Below are 26634 nucleotides of genomic sequence, written 5' to 3'. Positions count from 1 at the left end.
TTAGAGGGTAAGAAAGAGGCAACTTCAAGTCATTTTTTCTCCGCCCCCGTGATGCACTGACGCCTCCTTTCTCTCTGTCTCCCCCTTTTTTTATTAGGCTGTTACTCTGGTGCCCATCAAGCCCGCTGGCCCACCCAACGTGCCCGTTTGAGTCCGAGAAAAACATCACCTAGCCCAGCTCCAAAAAAAAAGCAGCACAAAAACAATGAGTATTTTTGGACTAGGCATATCATTGGTAGGGTCAAGCTGTTGTTAGGGTATGCTTCCCTGCCAGTTTGGCCTTACCTGTGATATATATATATATATTTTAATATTTTTTCCAAGGATATATATATTTATAATATATATAATAATATATATTATTCTCCTTCCTCTATTTGCTTTAGGTACATTTATTGGTGTACGTAAATTCTTCCATATTATAAATAGAAACAAATTTTTTTTTGATAAAAAATGTTTAGGTAAAGTCAATCCTACTTGATAGATAATATTTGTATATATAATTGTGTTAAATAGCACAATTTGAACTAATGACTAGTTTAGATGGTTAAAAATAATGAAACTTCTATTTTAATTGGAGTTTTAATAAGACCTCCTCCACCTATTAATAGACCCCCCGCCTATTATGCAAATAAGAAATTGATTGATGTATTTTGACTAATATTCTCCTACCTTTTTCATATTTTAAAACAAATTTTAATTTGCTTTTTCTTACAAAATTGTGACTGTTTTATTTATAGTCTAGTGATGGCATTATTTTAGTGAAAACATTTGCATATTGTCATCACAGCTTGTTATGTTATTGTATTATTATAATCTTTTGTACTGCTTTTGACTTTCAAGCACAAGATTTCACTACTTATTAGGTTGTCAAACTCCATATTATTGTGTAATACTCCTTCGATCCTTAATATAAGATTCATTTTATAGTGCTCCTCTAGTTATAAATATAAGACCCATTTTGTAGTACAAAATATATTTAGGACCGGAGGAGTATTATTCTTATTAGCAATTTATTTGTGTTTTATCTTTTTAAAGCTACGAATATGCAACAATTACAACTATGGGATTATTTTACTAAGTTACTATTGGAGGATACAAATGAAAAGATTAGAGTTGCTGTAACTATTGTAATGCACATTTTGCTTGTGACTCAATAAAGCAATCCACAGTGTCTTTAAAGAGATGCTTAACAAGATGTCGCAAGAATCCACACAAACCATGACATTATCGTATGTTTGAGAATTTTGTTTATTCAGTTGCTACAATCACGTCTGAAAGTTTCATTGGAGATTGTTTTTGTTGAAGGCTTTGGATTGATTTCTTTTTTTTTTTTTAATGTTTTTCTGATCTTATTTAGTATTTTTTTTAGTTTGTTTTCATTGTTGGTTGTCTTGCAAAGATGCAAAAGCAAGCTTACTTTGATGTTGTATTAAAAAATATATCAATTTAAGGCAAATCAAAGCTATTGCTTTGTTGAATTTATTATTTATTCAAGTATTCATTTCTTTATAGTTGTCATAAGATATCCCTACTTTAACTAAAAAAATTTTCACGAAAGCATCACCATTTGAGCTTGGAAGCCTGTCTTGTCTAGCTTGCTATTACGTAGCTCGAAATGGTTATGGTTTTTATGGGCAAGGCAGGATAGCGGGTTGTAAAATGCAACCTGCTCATCTTTTAGGTTGGGCATCACACGCAGGGGCATGCCCTACCCTTGCCTATGAACATCGTACTTAGCCACAACTTTTTTTTTAAAAGCTCATTCAGCTTTTAGTTTAAGTTCTTTAAAATTTTAAAAAAAAACGCCGCAATTATTTTTAATAATTAACACACATATAAAATATATGTATTTTAAAATTATATTTAAATTAAAAGCAGGTTTCTTATAATATTTTTCAAAAAAAAAAATCTCGACAACCCGACTTGATTGCCTACAATTTTTATAAGCGTTAAAAAAAAACTAAATTGTAAACTATTTAAAAAAAATACTTGAGAGTGTTTATGTAATTTAAACCCTATAACAATTACAGGCAATCAAACTGTGTTGTCAAAATTTTCCTGTAAAATAATTGTAAGAAGCCTAATTTTAGTTAAAATATAATTTTAAAATACATACAGTGTAGGTGTGTGTTAATTATTAAAAATAAGTGCAGTGTTTATTTTTTTTAAATTTCAAAGAAGTTAAAATAAAAGCTTAATGAGCTTTAACAGCCTTAAAAAAGGGAAGAGGGATATGGGAAATGGAGGCGTCAGTGCGTCACGAGGGTGGGAAAAAAATTACTTGAAGTGGCCTATTTCCTACCCTTCCAACCTGTGGGAAATGGATTGCTGCAGCATATGATGTATAGAATTTTTGACATTCCATATAATTAAGGGTCTGAAAGAGGAGAGGATGAAAAATTTTAATAAACTCATTTTAAAAAATCGAAGAAGTAGGGTAATAAGATTTTGATAAACAAGAAGATGTAATATAAAAGAGTAAGAAAAATTAATTAAAATGTGTTAATGCCACCTCTTCAATTTTTCAAAACAAGCTTATTAAAATTTTCTCTCCTTTGTCATTTTCTTCATTTTCCTCATACGAAAAGGGCCATTAAAGTCCATATCATCAAGGGACACTGTACGTTGGAAGGAATTAATAGGTCTCTCTATTTTTTTTAAAAAAATAATACAAATGATACATTAACGAAAAAGGTGTTTAAATGTTACCAATAAATCTCCCTATTTGAGTCAGATTAATGCTCAAATTTGAGTTATCATACCAAAAATAAAGTTATATATATATAGGGAGGTCTATTCCTAACATTTAAATGCCTTTTTTATTGACTAATTTAAAAAGATTAAAAAAATTATTAAATTATTTTAAAGTATTTATATTTATTATTTTAAATATTTTTTAATTTATAAATTGATATATAATCTAATGATATACAAAAATATTTCAAAAAAATCATATAACATATGCTCAGTAATTCTTTAACTTTCTTAATCTCTCTAAATTAGTCAATTAGATCTTATATTAAAGATCAAAGGTGGCATATTTTTATTTGGTTTGCAATAATTGCATCAACCTTCAACATTTAACTTAAGAAAAACAATAAATTAAAACAAAAAAAAGAAAATTAAAATACGACTTAACCATTTTGTGCTGGCGCGCCAATTCGCAGCAAGCACCCTCTTACTTTCCATCCAAACTTTGGTGACCCCTTAACCTTTAATTTCTACCCAAAAGTGGGTTGACGCATACCCGCAGAATGGAAACAATTTTTTGAATATACTCCTCCAGTTATTGATAAAAATACCTATTTAATTAATTTGATTAAATTAAAAAAGTTAGGTAAGTTAGTTAATTATAAGAAATATGACATGTTTTTTTGTAAAACACCATAATCATCTTTCTTATTATCTTCCCTCTGTCATTTACTTGATTATAATTGAGGGAGTATCTATAAGGGTAATTTAAAAAAAATTGATAAATATGATAAATAAGTCTTATATTTAGTACCAAAATTAACTTAACAATTACGTCATATATTAAGGATCGGAGGAGTACATTGAAGAGCGAACCATAATGTAATAAATAAAAATTACTACCTGCACTCCTAATTATAAGACCTAGTTTATAATCTATAAATAAGAACTTATAATTAGGACCGGAGGTAGTATGACATAACAGCCTTCAACCTTTTAATATCAAATAGAGACTGGAATGGCTTACCACTTTGCTATTCATTACTATTTTCGGTTTTTAATATAAGAGCTAATTGACTAATTTGAATAAGTTAAGAAAACTAGTTAAGTTAGTTATTTGTAATAAATAGATATTATCTTTATTAAAATATCTTTGCTAATCAAATGTATTGGCTATAATTTTCATTATTTTGAGGACTACCTTAAGAAAAAATAGATAAATATGAAAGACAAAATAGACTGAGATATCATATTTATGACTAAAATAAAAGTTAAATGAGCTTTTATATTAAGAACCGAAAGTAGTATTAGTTGCTTATAAGAGTTTTTTTATATATCAAGGAGTATTAAGTAGATGAAATCTTTCATTTTTTTTTCCTATTAAAGAGAGTATTAAATAATAACATTTTTTTTTCACTCATTCCCTCTCTCTTCATCTTTACAACAAGAAATTATGCTATAATATTCTTCTCTAGGCACATGGAGGATCTTCATATTCCACCTCGCATCCAACATTCTGTCAGATCTTGACGTACACATGCGAGCGAATGAGTATTTAAAAAAAAAATTTATTGCCTATTTATTTATCTTTTTTTCAGAGTGCGTGGACTGTGGAGCAATGAAGGGAGCATCTTTCGTGGTCATGCGTCCTTAGAAGTCGAATAAGCCAATTTTTAATATCAAGTTTTTTTTTTTAAAATTTCCTTCCCATAATATTATGTCTATATATCGGTCTTAACAATTCCTGAATTACAATGCAGCTTTCGGATAAAAAAACGAGAAGAACAGGGAAAAAGTAATCCTCAGCCTCAGTAGAAAGAGAAAGAGAAAGTGGGGGGAAAAGGGGCAGAAATTCACGGAGGAATCAGGGGAATTTTCACAGAAAAAGGAAAATCTAAACAAACTGGGTCCCAACACCTTGGCCTAATCTTTGTTGCTGTTGTCTTAAATCTTTTTCATATATGTTATGGTTAGCTGAGTGTTTCTCAACGAGTATTGAATCAGATATAATGGATATAAATAGCTTGATCTAAGTCTTTTTCAAAATCTAAAAGCATCCTGGTCGTCAACTTCAAAGTTTTATTTTTATTTTTATTTATTTGGTGTTTTTTCCCTCCCCCCTTCAAAAGAGAATATTGTATTCTAGCTTATTGGTTGCTTTAATTTCTTGAATGATGCTGTACACATTTAATTAGCATCTACATGAACCCTGTGCTTCCAGACAATGGTAAAACAAATTAGAAATTGTGAACATAAATTGCAATCTGGAGAGGCTAAAAAGAATTAATTCTAAAAAATAGAAGTTTGGTGTGAATACTTTCTATCCCCTCAATTAGTCAAGTATGGAGAAAGACAGGGATAAGTTGACAAGTGAGCTCCACCTCTAACTTCTATCTCTCATTTTCATGAAACTTTCAACCCCCTTCAATTATTTATGATATAATATAGTTCGTCGCAAAATCAATTTGCGATGGATTTTTTTTATTTTTGTTCGAAAACTTCTTTCCTTTTTTTTCCCCCGTAATTCCCTTATTCCCTTCCTCTAGCCACATCATAGCCGAGTCCTCCTTCAACATTTATTCTCTTCCTAATCTTTTATCGCGGTAAAAGTTTATCTCTAATCTTTGACTTTAAACATAAGGAAAATTGTAAAAAAAGACTTTAGAATTGCAAAAACGCAGATAGGGACCTTTGACAACTTCACTTTGGGTTTTGACAACTTCATGACATATTATTATTGTCAAAATCCAAACTGAAGTTATCAAGGGTTCCTATTTGTATTTTTGTAATTTCAAGGTCTTTTTTTACAATTTTCCCTTAAACATACGTTTGCTCTTTTAAGTTTACATATATAAAAAAAAACAATTAAAAGCATCAATTTTATCATAAAATTTTAGTAATTTTCATTATTATACCCATGAACTAAACTTCAACATCCTATTAATTTTCATTCTCTTTACTATTATTAAACATGGGCAAATATAAAAAATACTACCTCCAGTCCTTAATATAAGACCCCGTTTAACTTTTTGTTTGGTGCTAATTATAAGACCCCAATCCATTTTATCTCTTATATTTATGCATTTTTTTTCAAGATAGTCATTCTAATAATGATAGTTCTGGTCAATATATTTAATTAGTAAGGATATTTTAGGAATGACAACACTTATTTATTACAAATAACTAATTTAACTTACCTCCTTAATCTCCTCAAATAAGTCAACTGGGTCTTATAATTAGGATCGGAGGTAGTTTAATACTCTTAAAAACTGCCAAATGTCTTGAAAAGAATATTAAAAGCATCTTTTAGAAGGTGCCCTCTACATAAAACGCGGCGGGAAGGAGTATTAATAAAGTCTTTATTATTTTCATTTGTATTCAGTGCCACATGTAACTAACAATTATTTGATAGCTAATGATGCAAAGATCTCCAAACAAGCTTATTAATAATTGGAGAAGCAACCTCTCTCCTATAGCATGAATGAAAAGTTTGGTGTTATTTAATTGTCCTACAAATACATGGAAGGGCAAGTAATATTAATTAAAAAAAAAGAAGTAATATTAATAAACAAGAAGAAGTAATATTAATATTAATAATAATAATAAAAGCATGCATGAAACGACATAGGCAGATAGAACAGGCTAGCTCATCATCACCTTGACCCTTTCTCTGTGTTCCTTTATATATCAGTTCCTTCTGAGGAGCTTCTTGGGTGGCTCATAATTAGGAAGAGATAGTGATGGCGTTGAAGCATTATGAGAAGACTTGATGAACTGCACATTCTCCATGTTTGTTCCCTTGTAGACATAAACTCCCCACTTAACTGATGTATCTGGCGAGTCAGTCACAACTTGTATTCTCACTTCATTCCAATCCATCCCCATAAACTTGTTCAGATGCTTTTGCTCTTCTTCTGTAGATTGAATAAATCCGTCAAGTAATAACAAATTACCTTGTTGAGCTTGAATATGCCATTTATCATAATGGTCTTGTTTCACTTCATCAAAATCATGTCTCACCAATCCCACACCATTGATGCTCATAAAAACTGGGAACGTTTGTTCCTTGCTCCTGTTCGCTTTCCCTGCCACCTCAAATGCGAGAATTCCACGAGGTAAACTCCCACGAACGCGAAAACACAACGTGTCTCCTTCACCGCAATAGTTGAACCAATCAGGAAATGTTGTTGCCGGCACAATGATTGTCAAGTTCAGCAATTCCTTTTTTGCCTGAAACAGTTCAACCAAGTGAGTTCTCAGATTTTAGATATGAGATAACGCTAAAATGTTTACAGTACATTTAAAAGTTCATCCACAGTTTTATGGGATAAGATGCAAAATTTGAGCTGAAAGTTTTCCCCAGCATTCGACAACCGTTTTTTGGGTGCAAACCTATTCCAAAAGTTTAAAATCACAACAATTTTGTCCCTTATCATTAAAAATATTAGCAGTCAATATCACTATTTTAATGGTAAGGAGCAAAATTGCTACAATTTTAAACTTTTAGAGTAAATTTTATACCCGAAAAAACTTCCGGATCCCTAGAGTTGTCTCTAAGTGAAAACTTTCTGAATAAATTTACATCTTAAGATTTTTATCTTGCACAGGCAACTTAAAGTGTTTGGTTAAAGAAAGAGAGAAAAACCTGAGAATATAAGTTGTTCAATGATTCTGCAGTTAATGATGTGCAATTTGCTGCTTCTATACGACGCAACTTTGTTGGCAACTCTGGTATGTCTCTTAGCCTCTTGCAATCACTCACTTCTAGCCCCCACAAGTTGGTGCACTCCTTAATGCACTGTGGGAGGGACACAAAATCATTGCTTGATAGATGTAACTCTTGCAAATTTTGAAAACGGTTCAGAATTAGGTGAAGTTCTTCATCCAACAGACCACAATTCATGAGAAGCAATTTCTTCATATAATAGCTGCAGATAATAGGTTCGGTATCTTGCATTAACTTCATCCAAGACTTTCTGTTCTGAGGATGAACGCCTCCGAAATCAAGCGTCTCAAGATTTGGCAACATGAACAAGCTGGATGGAAGTTCCCTAAGACTTGTGCAGGAATGCATATATAAATATCGAAGACCAGAAAGATTTCCAACCGAAGGTGGGAGCTCCTTAATAGCAGTGCCATCTATTGAAATGTAGTCTAGTGCATCCATCTTTCCCACTACATGTGGGAAGTACTCAAGACTTGTGCATCCTCTAAAAGAAAGGCTGTCAAGTGATGCCATCTTGATTTCACGTGGGAAAATGGAAAGTTTGGTGCATTTAGTAACATCTAGTTTCATCAGCTTTGAGAGAGATCCCAATGAATCATGAACTTTTATCAGATTGAAACAGTATCGCAAATCCAATCTTCGTAAACATTGACATTGAGACATATCAGGTATTTCAGTTATGAACTCACAAAATGAAAAATCCAAATGTGTCACATAGCTAGTGAAAATCTGCAAAACAAATACAATACTATTTAATTAGATTGTCCAAATTACTAAAATCATGCAAGTCCCTTATATGGATATTGACTAGGTTAAACTCAGATAGTTCAAATTTAATTTTAATTTTATTTTATAATTTTATCTTAATAGATGCAAAATTGTTCGACGGTCTAAATCTTTTTTTCACTCCACTACACCTCGAACTTTTTAAAGTAAGAGTTAGAAATTTGTTTTACTTGATACATTTTCTGGACGTCAATGTTTCCAAGACCACACTGGATTGTTAATTATTCAGAGAATATTATGTGAAATGTGTTTTATAATCATTATTCACAAATGTATTAAAGTATATGCTTGCAAAGTGTAAACGACATTTGCATGTTTTTGAAACATATATATGAGACATCCATACAAAAAAAAAAAAAACTATTCAATTTTATGACAACTATATCAGACTTATTTGAATCAGAATCATACGGAGCATGATTATTCTTGATTCTAAAATGAATATTTACAGCCAAAGAAATTTGGCGGGCTAACAAGAAATAGAGAAAGAAATTTGACAGAAAAATAACTGAGAGTATTCTAAAAAGTACCTTGGATGGCTCTCTTAGTCTAAAAGAACTTCCAGGTAACTTCAAGAAGATTAACTCTGAAGGAGAAAAATATTTTGGCAAAGTTGCAGAAGGATACCCCTCCCATTCAAGCCACCTTAAGCTATTGGGTAGATAGGTAGGACCAGTTGAAAATTGAACATTTCGAGCAACAAGAATTCTAAGGTTATTCATCTTCTCAAAGGCCATACCACTCCATTTTACTTTCTCTTGCTGAGGAGGATCAAGCATTATTCCTTCAATATTATTGCATCCCTATAATGAAGATTAGGAGAAATAAAATTAAAAGGTATTGCAATATATGTCATTGTATGAAGAGGCAAACATGGTTTAGATTCTTACTAAATTTTCACTTAGTACTTTAAGAACATCTTCGTAATACCATAATCTGCTGCGCTTTTCAGGATTTAATGGTGCTTCTTGTCTGACGATCTCTCTTCCCATCTGTCTTATTAGATCATGCATGAAAAAGTCATCATCTCCAGGAACTGAAGTTATTAGAGATTTATCAACAAGAACTTCAAGATAAAACCTAGCACCAAAATCACAAGCTTCTACTATTTCTTTAATAGATCCCATCATCTCTTTGTTAACAAAACAAGCAATGTCTAAGAAAATACGCTTAGCACCAGCCTGTAAGCAATTATAGCTTATCTTTAGAAGCTCATGAATTGTTCTTTCTGGGATCCTTTCATATTGTTCCAATATAGACTTCCACTCCTCTAAATTTTTATTTGCCAAATTGGAGCCAATTACTTTTAATGCCAGAGGAAGGCCTTGTGCATAACTTAGTGCACGACTAGACATATCTTGATAGGTTAACGGAGGTTGGTTCATTTGGAAGGCATGCCAGCAAAAGAGCTCACCAGAGTCATACTCATTCAACTTGATCATTTCATACGTTTTTTCAACATCGTGTGCAACTAGCAATTGCTTATTTCTTGTTGTTATAATGACTTTGCTTCCAAAACCAAACCAATCACACCCTCCCGCGAGTTTTTCTAACTGTTCAACCTCATCAACGTCATCAAGAACCAAAAGAACCTTTTTGTGAGAAAGTCTATGTTTTATTCTTGAAATTCCTTCATCAACACTCCCAATCATCATAGTCTTCTCCTCAAGAATCTCTGATAGAAGTTTTTGTTGGAGGCGAACCATGCCTAGATATTTCTTTGATGCTTCTTGAACATCAAATAAAAAACATGCACCCTCAAATTGGTAGAAGATTGAATTATAGACTGATTTTGCAAGGGTTGTTTTGCCAAGTCCACCAATTCCATGAATCCCCAACATACAAACTCTCTCATCGGATTGATTCAAAAGTGAGATCACTTCTTCCACTCGAGGCTCAAGTCCAACCATGTACCCAATGTTATGTAATTTTTTCGGAGGCAGCATAGCATATGCATCTTTAACAATCATTTCCATAAACCTAGTTTCGTACCTACAAAAGAGAAAATTGTATTTCAAAGATGATTATTCATGCATATCAAATGCTTGTCATTCTTTTCTTTTGTTTTCTTATCATAAATTTTTATATACATATTCTTATTTTGATTCTTAAAATATGCATGACCTCAAAATCGATTAGCTCCCACAGATTTTTTATCGCTTCACTGTATAAATAAAATAGAATTAGTCATAAAAAATGAATATAAAAAAATAAATTTAGAACAAAATTAAAATTTTTAAATATGAATTTTAAATAAAAAATTCGTAGTCAACTTGAAATATAAAATCTGTATCAAGAGCCATACAAACATTCATTCTTTATGTTCCGTATACTATATATAGGAAGGTATTTTGAATTTGTTCATACTTCTAATAATAAATTTTGTAGCCACATCTAGTATACATTATATAAGTTCTTTAATATAAGAGTTAGATAATTAATTTTAAAATATTAAAAAATTAATTGTTTGTTATTTGTCACAAATGCGTGTTAGTCTTCCTAAACTAGCCTCTTCAATTATATGCAATAGATTATTAGAATTATCTCTTGGTGTACCTCTTACCTCTTACAATCAATGGGGATATTTTGTGAAAAGGTAAAAGGCAAAATAAATTGAGGTCTTATATTTAAAATCAAATTTAGCTCATCAATTAGCTTTTATATTAAGTAGAGTGGGTGGTATAACATATAAGAACGCTGAATAGCTACTACAAAAATTGGAATTCAATCTTTAGATTTCGTGCCATGGATAGATCTGCATTATTGTAAAGATGAATTATAAGTAAGAAATCGATTGGAAACTTAAATATAAAATTTTTATGCAACCTCAGAAACTCAGACTACTTATTCCATTCTTAAGAACAAAATCACATAACAATAATGGGGAAGCATAGGTTTTCATCTCAGAAATTTACGGATCCAGTTATGATATCAGCAATAGCATAACAATAATAGGGCAGCATAGGTTTTCAGCTCAAAAATTTATGGCTAATTGCTTACAAAAATTCTATTATTTCATTAAGAAAAATTAATAAAATTTTGCATTTGAAAACTTTATCAACAACCTTTTTTAAAAAAAAAAACTCTCAAATCATAAATTATTTTCAGAACCAAAAAATAAAAATTTTAAATATTCAAGGGGAAAAAGTTAAGACCTCAAGTATAGTAGATTAATGATTCTGTAAGAGCAATAGTCCCACCCATCAAAATTGCAAACATCTTCAACATTATACTTTGTTATCTCAGGAGCAACCAGTAATAAAGAATTCTAAAGTTCCATCTGCAGCAATTCGAAAATAGAATAATCAAACGTACCCATCTTCAAAAATCCAGGCCTTTGACAAAGAAGCTGCTTCAGACAAAGCAAACCTCCATTTCCGCACTTTCACCAAGTCATCTCTGAACCTATCTTCAAGAGCAGCCATGGCTGTTTCAAAGCTATTTCTCTGATACTGAACATCCAACGGATCCACCTTGTAAAAGAGGGGCATAACCAGCTGGTTCTTCTGCTTCTGACACCAAATGATATGGGCAAGTTCCTCTAGGCACCATGTGGAAGTAGCATAGTTCTTAGAGAACACGATAATGGAAATTCTTGATCTCTCAATGGCTCTAAGAAGCGTAGGTGAGATCTCTTCCCCTTTCCCAAGCCTCTTGTCATCAATGAAGGCATTGATTCCCTTACGGCGCAAAGCATTGTAGAGAGGCACAGTGAAGGTGTGGCGAGTATCTTCGCCTCTGAAACTCAGAAAAACATCAAATCTGTATTTGGGTTTGCCGGTGAAGCTATGGGATGAAACTTGAATAGCCATGGATCCAATAATCTCTGAATGGTGGCCAGATATTGGGATTTGAATGCTCTAGCAAGGCAGAGAAATTTATGCGAAAGTGGTGAACTTGAAAAAAGGCATAACACCGCGTTTGATCCTTCATTAACAAATTTCTCTGAAAGTTCGAATTTGGAAAGTTCAGTCAGATTGGAATATTAGAGAGGAGGAAGAAACGGTGAGTGTTTATTTTATTTTATTGTCGACGAAGTATATATGCTCTTCACACTTAGCCGAAAAGTTACTATAAAGCGTGTTAAGACTAGTCTTTCTGGATGTTTCGATAATTTGCGTTCATACCAATCATTCCCATGCATTGAATCGAAAAATCAAGGAGCGATCATCATGTTTACAAAATCTGTGGATCAACTTCTATTTAGAACAAATGCATAAGTCGAATTTATCGTCAACTCAACTTTAATATAGCATAATATACGAAATCATTTCTTTCAATTCACAAAAGTTTTCTCAAATAAAATATATAGCAAATTTTATAAAACCTTCAGAAACTTCATCATAAAGGCATTAATAATAATAATAATAATACCGAAGCCATTAACTATCAACCACGATGACATGTAGAGCCGTCAAAATAGGCCAAGCCTATCGGGCTAACCCTTTTAAGCCCTTTTAAATGGAGAGCCGGGCTTGTATTTTAGGTGGTTTAAAAGAAAATTGGGCTTAAAAGTGTAACATCCTAAGTTTTTATCGGGTTTAATAGCCTCTTTTGGGTTGATTTTGAGGATAGATTAGTGATTTAATCTTGATTTGGGTGTTTGGGTTGGATTTGAGGTATGTTGGAGGTATAGGTGAACGTACCCCTCTCAGGGTATGTTCGCTGCGGCGAACCGGGAGTTCCTAGTAGGCTATGTCTTTCGGGCAGGTTTGGCCGCGGCGAAGTCTTGGGGACGCCGCGACGAAGTTGTTCTGGTGAGCGAGGCTTCCCTTTCGGGAAGGTTTCGCCGCGGCGAAGGTAAGGGCACGCCGCGGCGAAGTTCTTCTAGGCGAGCGAGAGTTTCCTCTCGGGAAGCTTTCGCCGCGGCGAAGTTTGGAGTTCGCCGCGGCGAAGTCGGTTTTTCAGGCGAGTAATCCCTCTCGGGATTAGTTCGCCGCGGCGAAAGGTCGCGATTCTATATAATCGCTGGAGGGTTCAGATGTGCGAAAATTTGAAAATCTAAAGGAGGAGAGAGAAGCTCTGCTAGGGTTTCGTGGAGGAGGCTTGAGAAAGGCATTTCTAAGGATCCATTACCTCAAGTAAGTGATTTTAACCTCTAATCTTCTTTCTTTCTTGGAATTTCTTGGAAATTTCTGAGGATTTTTGGTGAAACCCTAGATTTTCTAAGTTGTGATTGAACTGAGGTTTTTGACCGATTGTTTTGGGTTTAATTGATTGCATTGGGTTAGTTTAAGTATTTAATCGGTGTAGTTTTCTTAGATTTAAAGAATCTTGAGTTTTGGAGTTAGGGTTTATGGAATTGGATGATTTGGGATTGAGGATGATAATGTAGAGATTGATTTTGAGTTTTGTGAATTGGGTTATGTTAAGGAGGGTTAAATTGAATGTTTAATCGGTTTAGATTTGTTGTTGGAACCTTAATTGTTCAAATGGGTTGTTGGAGGTTGAATTCCTATAGTGGGCCCTTGAGGTTTGAACTATAATTGATGCTTGGAAGGAGACCTGATGTTTTAATAGACTTTGAGGACTTTGGAGTGTTGTTTTGATAGTTATACCCTTTGAGTTGGGTAGAGTTTTGATGGGAGATAGGAATTTTGTGTCCCCAAGTGTTGTTTTTGGCCACATTATTAGTTTGAAAGCTAATATATGTTGGTTGTGTGTTTGTGTGCTTGTGTAGACCGGTTGTGAGTCTTGGTGGTGCACGGGGCCACATTGTTGATTGTTATTCCTTGCTCAGGCGAGAGGTAACCACTTTCCAATCCTTAGTACTTGCTTCTGTGGTATTGTGAGTAGATTTATGTTTTGTGCTCTAAATAGGAATTATGTTCGAACCGTATGTTGTGTATAAAAAGAAAACCGTCTTGTGGGGGTTTTGACTAATGATGAATGAATTCTTGAATTGTGAAAGATATGCCACTAATGAGGTTAATTGTGAAATGAATATTACTCTTTGATCATGATTTGAGCATGATGCATTGATTGGGGATTTGGTGAGAGTTTGATAGTTACTACCACGTGGTAAGACCTCCATTAATGCATGATGGTTGGCTCTTTACGTCCCCCATAGTGAGGGATAGGCCTTCGGGCTCATTACGTCCCCCAGAGTGAGGGATAGGCCTTTATGGCTCCTTACGTCCCCCATAGTGAGGGATAGGCCGGGTTCGGCTCCTGAAAATCCCCCAAAGTGAGGGATTTGGTTGATGGGTTTGCATCATTCCACTTGCATAAATTGTTGTGGCTATCATTATGTATTATTTGTGAACTGCCCCACTTGACACCTCACGAGCACCTATTTAGTAGTACCTAGTATTGGAAAGGTTGGTTACTGGGACTTTGTCTCACCCCGTGGTTTACAATGTTTTCAGGAGAGGGTTCTAGGCGAGCACCTTCTGGAAGAGACGCAGAGGCTTGAGCTGGGTTAGCTTTAGGCCTCTAGCATTTGTATATGTATGAGTAGTAGTTATATTGCCACATGTAGGACCGCTTTTGGTATTTTTGATTACCCGGCCTTGTTGTAAACTGAATAGAACGTATTTCCTTATTTTGGTTGGCCGGAGGCCATTGCTATTGCTTTATGGAATATGTTTTACTTGGTGGAAAAAACTATTTTGATGGGCTGATTTTGATGTGTGTGTTACCCGGGCCGGAGGCTCGGAGGCCCAGTAGATATGAATGGACTATTTTAGTTGCATGCAACGTCCATCTGGTGGACCCCAGTTTGAAAGTCAATTTCTACAAATATGAAATTTTCCTTCTACTATGGTAGCTCGTTTTAACAGCTTTCCTTTTCTACCATAGTAGTAGACTTTATGACGAGTTACGATGTTTTGGAGGTTAGGGGTTTTACAAAAAGGGCTAGCCCTATAGGGCTCAAAAATAAAAGGGCAAACCCTTTAGGGCTAAGGGCTAGCCCTTTTAAGCCCGCTTATTTTTTTAATTATTATCAATATATTTATAAAGTTATAGATTAGTCTTTTATGAATAAGTTTAAATTAAAAAAATACCTAGAAGAATCAATACTCAAGCTAAATAATTGAAAAGAATTAAATGTCTTGGACTTGTGGAAGAACAATTGAAATCAATTTTTAATTCTTTCAAGAATGGTAGCTGATATTCTTAACATTTTAATCACCATAATAGCTAGTAGATCTTCATTTACCATCGGTTTACATATCTTAACAAAGTATAAAACTTTTCTTATTCGAACAAATGTTCAGGTTCTTATTTGTACTTATAACTACTTTATAGTTTTATTTTAGATAAGGTAAATGAAGACAAAAACCTTAATATTTTTATCACTGAAGAAGAGCTCACTTGTAGCAAAGAATAATCAAATATTGCTGATCTTGATGATACTGATGAAAATGAAGATAAAGATAATAATTATATTGATATTGTTAATCTTTAACTGCTAGGTTTTATCTTTCTGTTTTTCGTGTTTTGTTAGATTTTGATTTTTTTTATTTTGGACAATAGTTTATTGGCATTTAATTTTTTTTCTATACACCACTAATTTATTTTACTTATATTTATAATTTGAATAAAAAATCTTAGAAGTTTTGTTGTTTTATTTTTTATTTTAAAATAATTAAAAAGAATTTAAATTTTAAAAAATAACATAAAAGGGCTAGCCCTTTTAAGCCCTGAGCCCGCATATTTAAGGGCCAGGCTTTAATAATTGGATAATTTTAAGGTATGTGGGCTTTAAAGGGCCGGCCCTTTTAGGCCCTGGCCCTTATTGACAGCTCTAATGACATGCCATACATTTTCTTTAATTTACAATCAAAATAAATATCAACTCCTTTACTTATCCAACAAAATTTCTCTGTAATAACTATATTTTTATTCTAGTTTTCTTCTCATTTAGTTTCTTTTCAATATCATTTATTTCATTAAAATTTAATATTAATAGAGAAGATCTACTTTATTTTATTTTCTTTTTAAGAATGTGACCCTCTCCGCAGGATTTAGATAATTGTTCCACCTTAACATTCAAGTTATTCCATATTCCCAAAATGTGTCCATGAATGACACGTGAAGGCTTAATACGGAGGGGGGAAAAAAGGTTCAGATTGAGTAAGAATCCATGTTGCTTTGAATCAGATTCCTCTTTTATTTCAAACATGCCCTTAATGAATTGATGCACTTCCATGTTCCTGAAAGCTTAAATATTATAACTGAAAGCTTACGGGTCCTGGAATATTAGTCCCTATACTGAGACATTTATGAAATAATATGAAATATAGGAAAACAAAATATCAAGATTCTTGCAATCTACAAATGTTCGACAAATATGTTTATCAAGATCACGTCTTGATTGCCTTTAATTCGTGTCCTCTTATTTTTCCATTCTTTATTTTTTTTTATTCTAGTTATTGGCAACCATGGAGTCAAATTCCAAGGTGCTAATTCGCTCTATAGAATGAAAGCATATAAGTGATGCTGTTGCGAAGTTCCTACATGAGATTCAAAACTGATTGTGCCAATCATAGATAAAGTACCAATCTGAACTGAAAATTTAATTCATATCAGAGAGTAATCCTCATATATAATACCCAGCACACTTATTTTCCAAAATAAAATAGAATACCCATCCAAGTAGATCTCCTCCTTCAATTAATGCTTTATACTAAGCAGAACTCACAAATTCTCTCCCCCCTTCCAGGTTCAACGCCAGACCAGATGGATAAGCATCGGTGAGGTGAAGAAATAGCAGTACCCAGGAAGACGAGAGCAAAACGCTGACCGACTATGAAAATCTCCCTCTGTTTCTACTAATATCATCATCATTTTTAAGTAAAGGGGCTTTGAACTCAACACTCAAAAGTACGCAACAAGCGCCACTTCTCTTCCATCAGGCCACCACTTCACTTGATACTTACCTGCAACATTTTATTAAAATATTGATTATGAAGGAAATATTTGTTTTATTTTATTTTTTCAGTCCCTCACACCATTCTGTTTTATTTTCGAGGCCATTTCAAAAGTGAGTTGATGGTGGAAATTTTTTTAAGGTACATTGAAAAACGAACTGTATTGTAATAAATAAAAGAAATACCATAATAATAAGCGGTCCTCAAGCATTGGATTTGCTGAAACAGTGTTTTAGTAATGGTCAAGTAGTGGGAAGCATATTTATTTAAAAGAGCTTTAGCCTTAATGCTCTTGGCTCAACAGAGCTATTAGTCTCAGGCTAAAAGTGACTTGAAGATACTTGGACTTATATATTGGGAGGGGCCTGGCTGAAGTTTGAGAATAAAGTTTGTGTAGTATAGATGTTTTGAACCTTAGATGTCTAGATGATTTTTTGAATAATGGTTTTTCTATGCCTCAGATTGCTTGAAATTTTAAGCGGAAGGATCGGCGTTCATTTTGTTGTTGTTGTTGTTATAAATAGACATATTAGGGAGTGTTAAGACAGAAACAAATAAGCCCAATGATATGGATACAAGTCCTAATAGTAGCTTCACAATTAACTGTCCAGCCTAAAATATTCTATTTATTCACCATCTAATCCCTACAGTGCCTAGTATAAGCATTTTAAATTAATTCTACGTATACTGAAAAAACAAAAATTAAAAGCATTAATTAGTAATTTTCAATAATATATGTATGAAGTACACTAAACTCCAACATAATATAAACTTCCCTCTCTCTACTATTCATAGTAAATATGGGCAAATATTAAAAAAAAATATTTAGTACTCCAAAAAATTGCCAAATGTCTTGAAAAACATTATCAAAAGCATCTTTTAGAAGCAGATGCCCTTTACATAAAACGGGAAGGGGCATTCATAAATTCTTTATTATTTTCATTCGTATTTAGTGCCACATGTAACTAACAATTGTCTAATAATTATTTGATAACTAATGATACAGAGATCTCCAAAAAAGCTTATTAATTGGGAAAAACCATCTTTCTCTTGTAGCACGAATGAAAAGTATGGTGTTACTTAAGTGTCCTGGAATACATGAAAGGGAAAGTGATATTAGTAGTTAAAAAAAAAAAAAACACAGAGAGAATCCATGAAATGACAATTAGTACTTGCGTAGAAAGAAGATGCTCACCTTGACCCTTTCTTTGTGTTACTGGGTTTTCCTCTGTATATCAGTTTGTTCTGAGGACCTTCTTGGGTCGTTCATAATTAGGAGAAGAAGCCATAACTCTTTGTTCCAGTGAGGTTGTTGAAGCATGAGAAGACTTGAACTGCACATTCTCCATGTTTGTTTCCTTGTAGAAATAAACTCCACACTTAGCTATGGATGTATCTGGTGAGCGAGTCATATGTATTTTCACCTCATGCCAATCCAACCCCATAAACTTGTTCACGTGCCTTTGCTCTTCTTCCGTAAATTGCATGAATCCGTCCAATAATAACAAGTCACCTTGTTGAGCAAGAATTTGCCATTTATAATCAAAATCTTGTTTCATTATTTGGACACCGTTGATGCTCATAAAAACTGGGAAGTGGATCTTTTCCCTACTCATGTTCGCCTTCCTGGAAATCTCAAATGCAAGAACACCACGAGGTAAATTCCCACGAACGCGAAAACACAATGTGCCACCTTCGCAGCAATAGTTGAACCAGTCAGGAAATGTTGTTGCTGTCACTTGGATTGTCAAGTCAGCCAACTCCTTTTTTGCCTGATTTACCAAAACAGCAGACAGACCAAATGCGTTCTCAGATTTTAAATATGACAGGATCTCAAGAAATTCATCATTTCCATTACCTTTCAGCGGCGGCTCATTTTGTCGCCGCTGATGAGTAACAACGACTTGGCTGTCATTACTGAAAACTTTCAACAGCACTAAAAGTCAATTTTTTGTAATGTTTTATGGATTGTTATCTTGCACAGGCAAAGTGTTTGGTTGGTGGGATTGACTTATTCTGATTATTAACGTTTGAAATGGAAAAAGAAAGAGAGAATAGATCGACAAGAACAAGAAGAAAAAACCTGAGAATATAAGTTGTCCAATGATTCTGCAGTCAATGATGTGCAATTCACTGCTTCAATTCGAAACAACTCTGGCGGCAACTCTGGTATGTCTCTTTACCTCTTGCAATCACTCACGTTTAGCCTCCAAAGATTCGTGCACTCCTTAATGCACATAGGGAGTGACACAAAGTCATTCCCCGATAGATATAACTCTCGCAAATTTCGAAAACGGTTCAGAATTAGGTGAAGTTCTTCATCCAATAGACCACAATTCATGAGATACAATCTCTGCATATTACAGGTGCCGACAATTGGTTGCATATCTTGCATTAACTTCATCCAAGACCTTCTGCTATGAGGATGAACGCCCCCGAAATCAAGAACCTCGAGAGTTGGCAACCTGAATAAGCTGGTTGGAAGTTCCCCAAGACTTGTGCAGGAGGACATATATATATATCGAATCCCTGAAAGATTTTCAAGTGAAGGTGGAAGCTCCTTAATAGCAGTGCCATCTATTGAAATCAGCTTTAGTGCATCCATCTTTCCCACGACATGCGGGAAGTACTCAAGACTCTCGCATGCTGTAAGAATAAGATCTTCAAGTGATGCCATCTTCATTTCACGTGGAAAAATAGAAAGTTTGGTGCATTTTCTTGCATCTAAAATCATCAACTTAGGGAGGGATCCCAATGAATCATGAACTTTTATCAGATTGTCACAGAATGCCAAACCCAATCTTCGTAAACATTGACATTGGGACATATCAGGTACCTCAGTTATGAATTCACAAAATGAAAAATCCAAATGGGTCACGTAGCTAGTAACAACCTACAAAACAAATACGATACTATTTAATTAGATCGTCCAAATTGCTAAAATTATGCAAATCCATTATATGGATTATTGTCTAGTTTAAAGTCAGATAGTTCAAATTTGTTTCGAATTTTTTATAGTGAGTCTTAGAAATTTGTTTTACTTGATACATTTTCCAGACAGCGATGTTTCGAAGACCATACTGGGTTGTTAATTATTCCTAGAATATTGTGAAATGTGTTTTATAATTAGTATTAGCAAATGTATTAAAGCAGATGCTTTCAAAATATAAAAGACATTTATATGTTTTTGAAGCATATATATGAGACTATAAAACAGAATACCCTATTCAATTTTATAACAACTATGTCAAACTTATTTAAACCAGAATAATACGGAGCATGATTATTCTTGATTTTAGGATGAAAATTTACAGCTAAAGAAATTTGGCAGGCCAACAAGAAAAAGGGAGAAATTTGACTGAGAAAATAGCTATAAAAGATTATTTTAAAAAGTACCTTGCATGGCTCTCTTAGTCTATAAGAGCTTCTAGGCAACTTCAAGAAAATTAGCTCTGAAGGATAAAAATCTTTTGGCAAAGTTGCAGAAGGGTATCCCTCCCATTCAAGCCACCTTAAACTATTAGGAAGATAGGTAGGGCCAGTTGAAAATTGAACATTTCGAACAACAAGAATTCTAATATTATTCATCTTCTCAAAGGCCGTACCACTCCAGTTTACTTCCTCTTGTTCTGGAGGATCAAGCATTATTCCTTCAACATTATTGCATCCCTATATCACCAAAAAGAATATATTAAAGCATCCCTATAGTGAAGATTAAAAGAAGTATCATTAATAGATATTGCCACGTAGTGTATCACAACAAGTCTAATGTATATATTTTTGTATGAAGAGACAAACATAGTTTAGATTCTTACTAGATTTTCACGCAGTATCTTAAGAACGTCTTTGTAATACCATAATCTACTGCGCTTTTCAGGATTTAATGGTGCCTCTTGTCTGACAATCTCTCTTCCCATCTGTCGTATTAGATCATGCATGAAAAAAAAATTACCACCATCAACTAAAGTTATCAGAGATTTGTCGACAAGAACTTCAAGATAAAACCTAGCACCAAAATCACAAGCTTCTACTATTTCTTTAATAGATCTCATCATCTCGTTGGTAATAAAACAAGCAATATCTAGGAAAATATGCTTAGCACCAGCTTGTAAGAAATTATAGCTTATCTTTAGAAGCTCATGAATTGTTCTTTCTGGGATCCTTTCATATTGTTCCATCATAAACTTCCATTCCTCTAAATTTTTATCTGCCAAATTGGAGCCTATTACTTTTAATGCCAGAGGAAGGCCTTGTGCATAACTCATTGCACGACTAGACATATCTTGATAGGTTAAGGGAGGTTGGTTCATTTGGAAGGCATGCCAACAAAAGAGCTCACAAGAGTCATACTCATTCAGCTTCATCATTTCATATATTTTTCCAACATTGTGTGCAACTAGCATTTGCTTATTTCTTGTTGTTATAATAACTTTGCTTCCAAAACCAAACCAATCGCATCCTCCCGCAAGTTGTCCTAACTGTTCAACCTCATCAACATCATCAAGAACCAAAAGAACCCTTTTGTGAGAAAGTCTATGTTTTATTCTTGACATTCCTTTATCAACACTCCCAATCATCATAATCTTCTCCGCAAGAATCTTTGATAGAAGTTTCTGTTGGAGGCGAACGATGCCCTGGTATTTCTTTGTTGCTTCTTTGACATCAAACAAAAAACATGCACCTTCAAACTGGTAAAACATTGAATTATAGACAGCCTTTGCAAGTGTTGTTTTGCCAATTCCACCAGTTCCATGAATGCCCAACATGCAAACTCTGTCATTGGATTGATTTAAAAGTGAAATCACTTCTTCCACGCGAGGCTCAAGTCCAACCATGTACCCAGGACTATGTAAGCGTTTAGGAGGCAACATAGCATATGCATCTTTAACAATCCTTTCAATAAACCCAAATTCATACCTACAAAAGAGAAAATTATATCTCTTTTTACTATGAAGATGATTCATGCAAGTATAATGTCATTCTTTTCTTTTGTTTTCTCATCATATACTACCTCTAGTCCTAAATATAAAATCTCGTTTATAATCTATAAACAAGATCTTATATTTATGACTAGAGGTAGTATTTTTATATGCCTTCTTATTATGATTCTTAAAATACGCATGACCTCAAAATCAATAAGCTCTCAAAAAAATTTTTATCCCTTCACCGTATAAATAATAGAGTATTAGGTGTAAAGAAAAATAAATCTAAAAGAATAAAACTAGAACAAAATTAAAATTTTTAAGTATTAATATTAAATAAAATTTCGTAGTCAATTTGAAATACAAAATCTATATCAAGCCGTTGCTAACATTCATTCTTTAAATTCATACAATATACAAGAAAACATGTTGAATTTGTTCATAATTCTAATATTGGATTTTATAGTCACATATATTGTGTGTGTGCGCACACATATAATATAAAAACAATAAATAGCTACTACAAACAATGGAATCCAATCCTTAGAGATTTCTTGCAATGAATAGTTCTGTATTGTAATGGTGACTTATAAGCAAGAAATCACATAATAACAATGTGGGGATAAGTTTTCATGTCAGAGTTCTATGGGTTCAGTTATGATATTAGCAATGACCAATTTTTTTTAATAAAATTTGATTAAGAAAAATTAATAAAATGTTACAGTTGAAAACTCTGTGCCGTTTGGATTAGCAGTGAACAACTGTGATTTTAGATAATCGTGAATTTTATAAGTGATATTAACTATAAATAATACTAGTTAATCATGATTTCTATTTGGATTTTTTTTATAAGTGATTTTAAGAATTGTGATTATGTTTGGTTTTTATTTATTAAAATCACTTATGGGTATATAATTACTAAAAAGGACATGAAGTTAATAAAGTTGTTTACATTTTCATAATTATTATATTTAATAATAAATTTTATTAAATATAATTTAATAAATGACATGAATATTTAAATATTATTTTTATTTTAAAATTATTATTATTTAAAAGCACTTACAAAATTTATGTGTAGTACAAATATTAAATAAAAGACCCCATATAAATAAGAGACGAATGAAAATATAAAAAAAATTAAAATAATTACCATTAGAATGAGGGGTAGATTGGAGAAAATTTAGTTACTGAAGATTCATTGGGATTTTTCAAAAGCATAAGCTACTTCTTATTGCTTATCCTAAAAGTGTGGTGGAAGGTTAAAATCACGATTCATCGGGATTTTATAAAAATTATCCAAACACCCTAAACATGTTTCATAAGCTCTTATTTGAATTTAAACGGGCTTATTTGAAATCCCACCGCTTAACCAAACAGACTCTCTATCAACAAGGTTTTTGGAAGGAAAAAACCCCCTTAAATTATAAATTATTTTCAGAACCAAAAAAAAAAAGACCTCAAGCTTAGTACTTAGTAGATTAATCATTCTGCAAGGGCAATAATCACCGGTCAAAATTCCAAACATCTTCAACAGTAGTTTGTTACATCATATGAGCTACCAGTGACAAATAATTCGAAAATTCCATCAGCAGCAATTCGAAAGTAGAATAATCGAAAACATACCCATCTTCAAAAAGCCAGGCTTTTGACAGAGAAGCTGCTTCAGACAAAGCAAACCTCCATTTCTGCACTTTCTCTGGGTCATCTCCGAACCTATCTTCATAAGCAGCCATGGCTGTTTCAAAGCTATTTCTCTGATATTGAACATCTATCGGATCCACCTTGTAAAAAAGGGGCATAACCAGCTGTTTGTTCTGCTTCTGACACCAAATGATATGAGCGAGTTCCTCTAGGCACCATGTTGAAGTAGCATAGTTCTTAGAGAACACAATAATGGAAATTCTTGATCTCTCAATTGCTTTAAGAAGCGTAGGTGAGATCTCTTCCCCTTTTCCAAGCCTCTTGTCGTCAATGAAGGCGTTGATTCCCTTACGCCGCAAAGCATTGTAGAGAGGCACAGTGAAGGTGTGGCGAGTATCTTCGCCTCTGAAACTCAAAAAAACATCAAATCTGTATTTGCGTTTGACAGTGAAGCTGTGGGATGAAACTTGAATGGCCATGGCGGGATTAATCTCTGAATGGTAGCAAGGTACTGGGATTTGGATACTCTAAATAGGCAGAGGAATTTATACAAAAAGTGGTGAATCGGCAAAAAGCATAACACCGAGTTTGATCTTCCATTAACAAATTTCTCCGAAAGTTGGAAGTTGGAAAGCGTAGTCACTAGTCAGATGGATTATTAAAGGGGAAGGAGAAAGAATCAGAGACCATTCCGGGATTGTTGAACATACTAACTTGCAGTAGCTGAGACTTGATCAATGAGGGTTGTTGGATAATAAAATATGGGCCAAGTTTCGATCAACTTGTTTCATAGTTTATTATTTGTCGGTGGCGGAATAACATCAAGACAAAATCCAAAGCATCCTCGTCATCTTGTCCAATATAAAATTTAATCATGGTTTGATTTATTTTTTTTTTTAGGTTGAGGCCACGATATTCAGCACTGATAATATTGACTATTTTCCTCATATTGTAGACTTTTCGAATGGACTTTATTGCTAGTCATGAGATCTTTTCCATACACACCACCAGGAATCAAATCCTTGACCAGATGTTGAAAGAACCTAACTAAATGTCCGGTGTGGTAACTTTCCTGCTTTGGATTTATTTGATATGCATTCCTCCTTTTTGTCATAAGAAAATTGGTACTACCTCCTAGTCTTACTTTTAATGAGTGTTTGGCTACCTTTTTCGACATCATGATTTTCTAAAAATAATTTTAGAAAGATATTTGGATGACAGGATCCCTAAATCATGATTTTGTATCCCAAACCATGGTTTTGCTTGTTATGCAAACACTCCCTTAGTTTAATTTCTGTGTTAGAGTGGATATTATATTAAGAGGGGGATTTATTAATATTTTCATGGGACAGATGACCTCCTTCTTTCTTATTGGTTGCTCTCTTGACTAATGCTGCCCACGTCAACAAGGGATTGAAAAAATGGTTCGGATGAAAGGCATCCAAAAGATTGAGGACCAGGTTCAATTTTCTGATGAGGTACAGATCTTGTCAGGTCTTCCAGGCTGCGAGATCACCATTTGAATGCTATTTTTTTCCTATGACTTTTATTGGGAATTTCGGAAAAAAAGTTTTTTTAAAATAAAAAAGTAAAAAAAAAAATCTTTTAGGCAGTAACTTTATCCATTACATAAAAAATGCTTGTGAACCCATTTATTTTCTACTCCTACCAAAATATTTCCAGCGAACCAAACAATGAAGCTTGAGAATTATCAACGGATTCGCCTTTCCAAATCAACATTCAGTTTTCATAGAAAGTCCTTTTCTTTCCGGTTAATTAATAATTGATTGGCCGTTTAATATGTGATACCTAAGAATATGCAAAAGCCTCCAGAAATACTTAGCCATAATTGAAAACACCATCTTTAATCTTTTACTTCTTTAATCTTTTACACATGTAAATTTCATTTTGGTCCCAATTTTTTTAGGCCTTAGTTCCCTTTCTCTATATATCCTCACCAAACTTGATAAAAGTCCACAAAATGATATAAAATAACATCACAACATAGGGACTTATCAATCATGGGTCATGTCCTTCACCCTCTGATCATCGGTATTCATATCATAATCGTGATCAAATACCTATTCACCCTGTTAAGATCCACTCGGCGCCCTTTCCACTTCTTCACCATATCATACCCATACTATAACTCTTTCAAAACTCACAACAGATTAAGTGAGTATTTATATCCAAAAGATTTAGTTGCCTCATTCATACATTCCACCCAAGGGCAATAAAACCCTCCCTTATCTCTAGCATCATTTTGTTTGGCAAACTCCAAAAACTCTTTCACCCTGTTGGAACACAAGTACGGGCATGGGGGAAGACCCAGAAATTAAAACACAAACACATAGAAATCAAAGCATGTTTTGTTTGATTTCTACGACTTAAAGCCCACAAGTCTAGTGGAACAAAATGAAAGGGGTGAAAAGAATTAGGTCTCAAAGAGGAAAAGTAGGAGAAGTTTGGAATTGGTCGGCGATGATGATATGGAGAATGGGGTTTCCAAATAGGAGAGGTTTACAACACGAACAAGATTAAAGATGAAATAGGGACACGACATTGCAAAAGATATCAACTAAAGCGTTGCTTTTTGTGCTCGATTTCTGCACCAGCCCATTATTATATGCAGTATAGCTACGTGTTGTTTGAATTTTGAACTCGCGTACTCCTACTCTTCTTGATATAGAACCTAGTTGTTGAATTGATTTTAATTCTAAATATAAGATCTATTTTTCATAATTATCAATTTTGCTTAAATTATCCTTATGGATACTCCCTATACTATAATCAAGTAGAAGAGGGAGAAATAATATTAAGGAAAATGATCATGCTGTTTTAGGAAAAACATGTTATATTTGTTATAATTAACTAACTTACTAGAGCTGGTAATGCAAGCTGACAGTGCGGATACGAACGAGCTTACAATTACACGGGCTGAAAGCGGTACAAGCAAAAGTAGTCCACACCTTGGCGAGCTGGCATC

The 26634-nt window shown here is 33.5% G+C and overlaps 2 protein-coding genes and 1 long non-coding RNA gene across 3 annotated transcripts; all 3 read right to left on the bottom strand.

Moving 5' to 3' along the window:
• Nucleotides 1-6495: 6495 nt before the first annotated feature.
• On the bottom strand, nt 6496-12018 carry LOC114749435 (TMV resistance protein N-like; the record flags this gene model as incomplete). The annotated part of the gene is made up of 5 exons (XM_028937938.1): nt 11522-12018; nt 9097-10198; nt 8737-9009; nt 7340-8149; nt 6496-6924 (listed from the first exon to the last, which is right to left on the bottom strand). Coding segments are annotated over exons 1-5 (3111 nt in total), but the record flags the coding sequence as incomplete, so codon positions are not given.
• Nucleotides 12019-17923: 5905 nt separating this feature from the next.
• On the bottom strand, nt 17924-18334 carry LOC114749420 (uncharacterized). Its single transcript, XR_003740557.1, has 2 exons — nt 18278-18334; nt 17924-18171 (listed from the first exon to the last, which is right to left on the bottom strand). It is a non-coding gene; the product is annotated as an uncharacterized LOC114749420 (long non-coding RNA).
• Nucleotides 18335-20390: 2056 nt separating this feature from the next.
• LOC114749434 (TMV resistance protein N-like) lies at nt 20391-24183 on the bottom strand. Its single transcript, XM_028937937.1, has 4 exons — nt 23631-24183; nt 20898-21999; nt 20479-20751; nt 20391-20396 (listed from the first exon to the last, which is right to left on the bottom strand). Exons 1-4 carry the CDS (start codon nt 24125-24127, stop codon nt 20391-20393), a joined length of 1878 nt encoding a protein of 625 aa, XP_028793770.1. The 5' UTR covers nt 24128-24183.
• Between the last annotated feature and the right edge of the window lie 2451 nt (nt 24184-26634).

This window comes from Neltuma alba, unplaced genomic scaffold (assembly GCF_004799145.2).
Source record: "Neltuma alba isolate B1F8T4 unplaced genomic scaffold, ASM479914v2 tig00006042_pilon, whole genome shotgun sequence".
NCBI classification, from domain to species: domain Eukaryota; kingdom Viridiplantae; phylum Streptophyta; class Magnoliopsida; order Fabales; family Fabaceae; genus Neltuma; species Neltuma alba.
Note: the sequence above shows the minus strand (reverse complement) of the source record. Positions and strands in the feature narration are given on the sequence as shown.

Bases quoted from the DNA above. Each gene is read 5' to 3' on its own strand.
- LOC114749434 (XM_028937937.1), bottom strand. From the start codon at position 24,127: ATGGCCATTCAAGTTTCATCCCACAGCTTCACTGTCAAACGCAAATAC. The intron at 22,000-23,630 runs GTATGTTTTCGA...TCTCTTTTGTAG, and splicing joins GCCTGGCTTTTTGAAGATGG to GTATGAATTTGGGTTTATTG. The intron at 20,752-20,897 runs GTAAGAATCTAA...TTGGTGATATAG, and splicing joins AGATACTGCGTGAAAATCTA to GGATGCAATAATGTTGAAGG.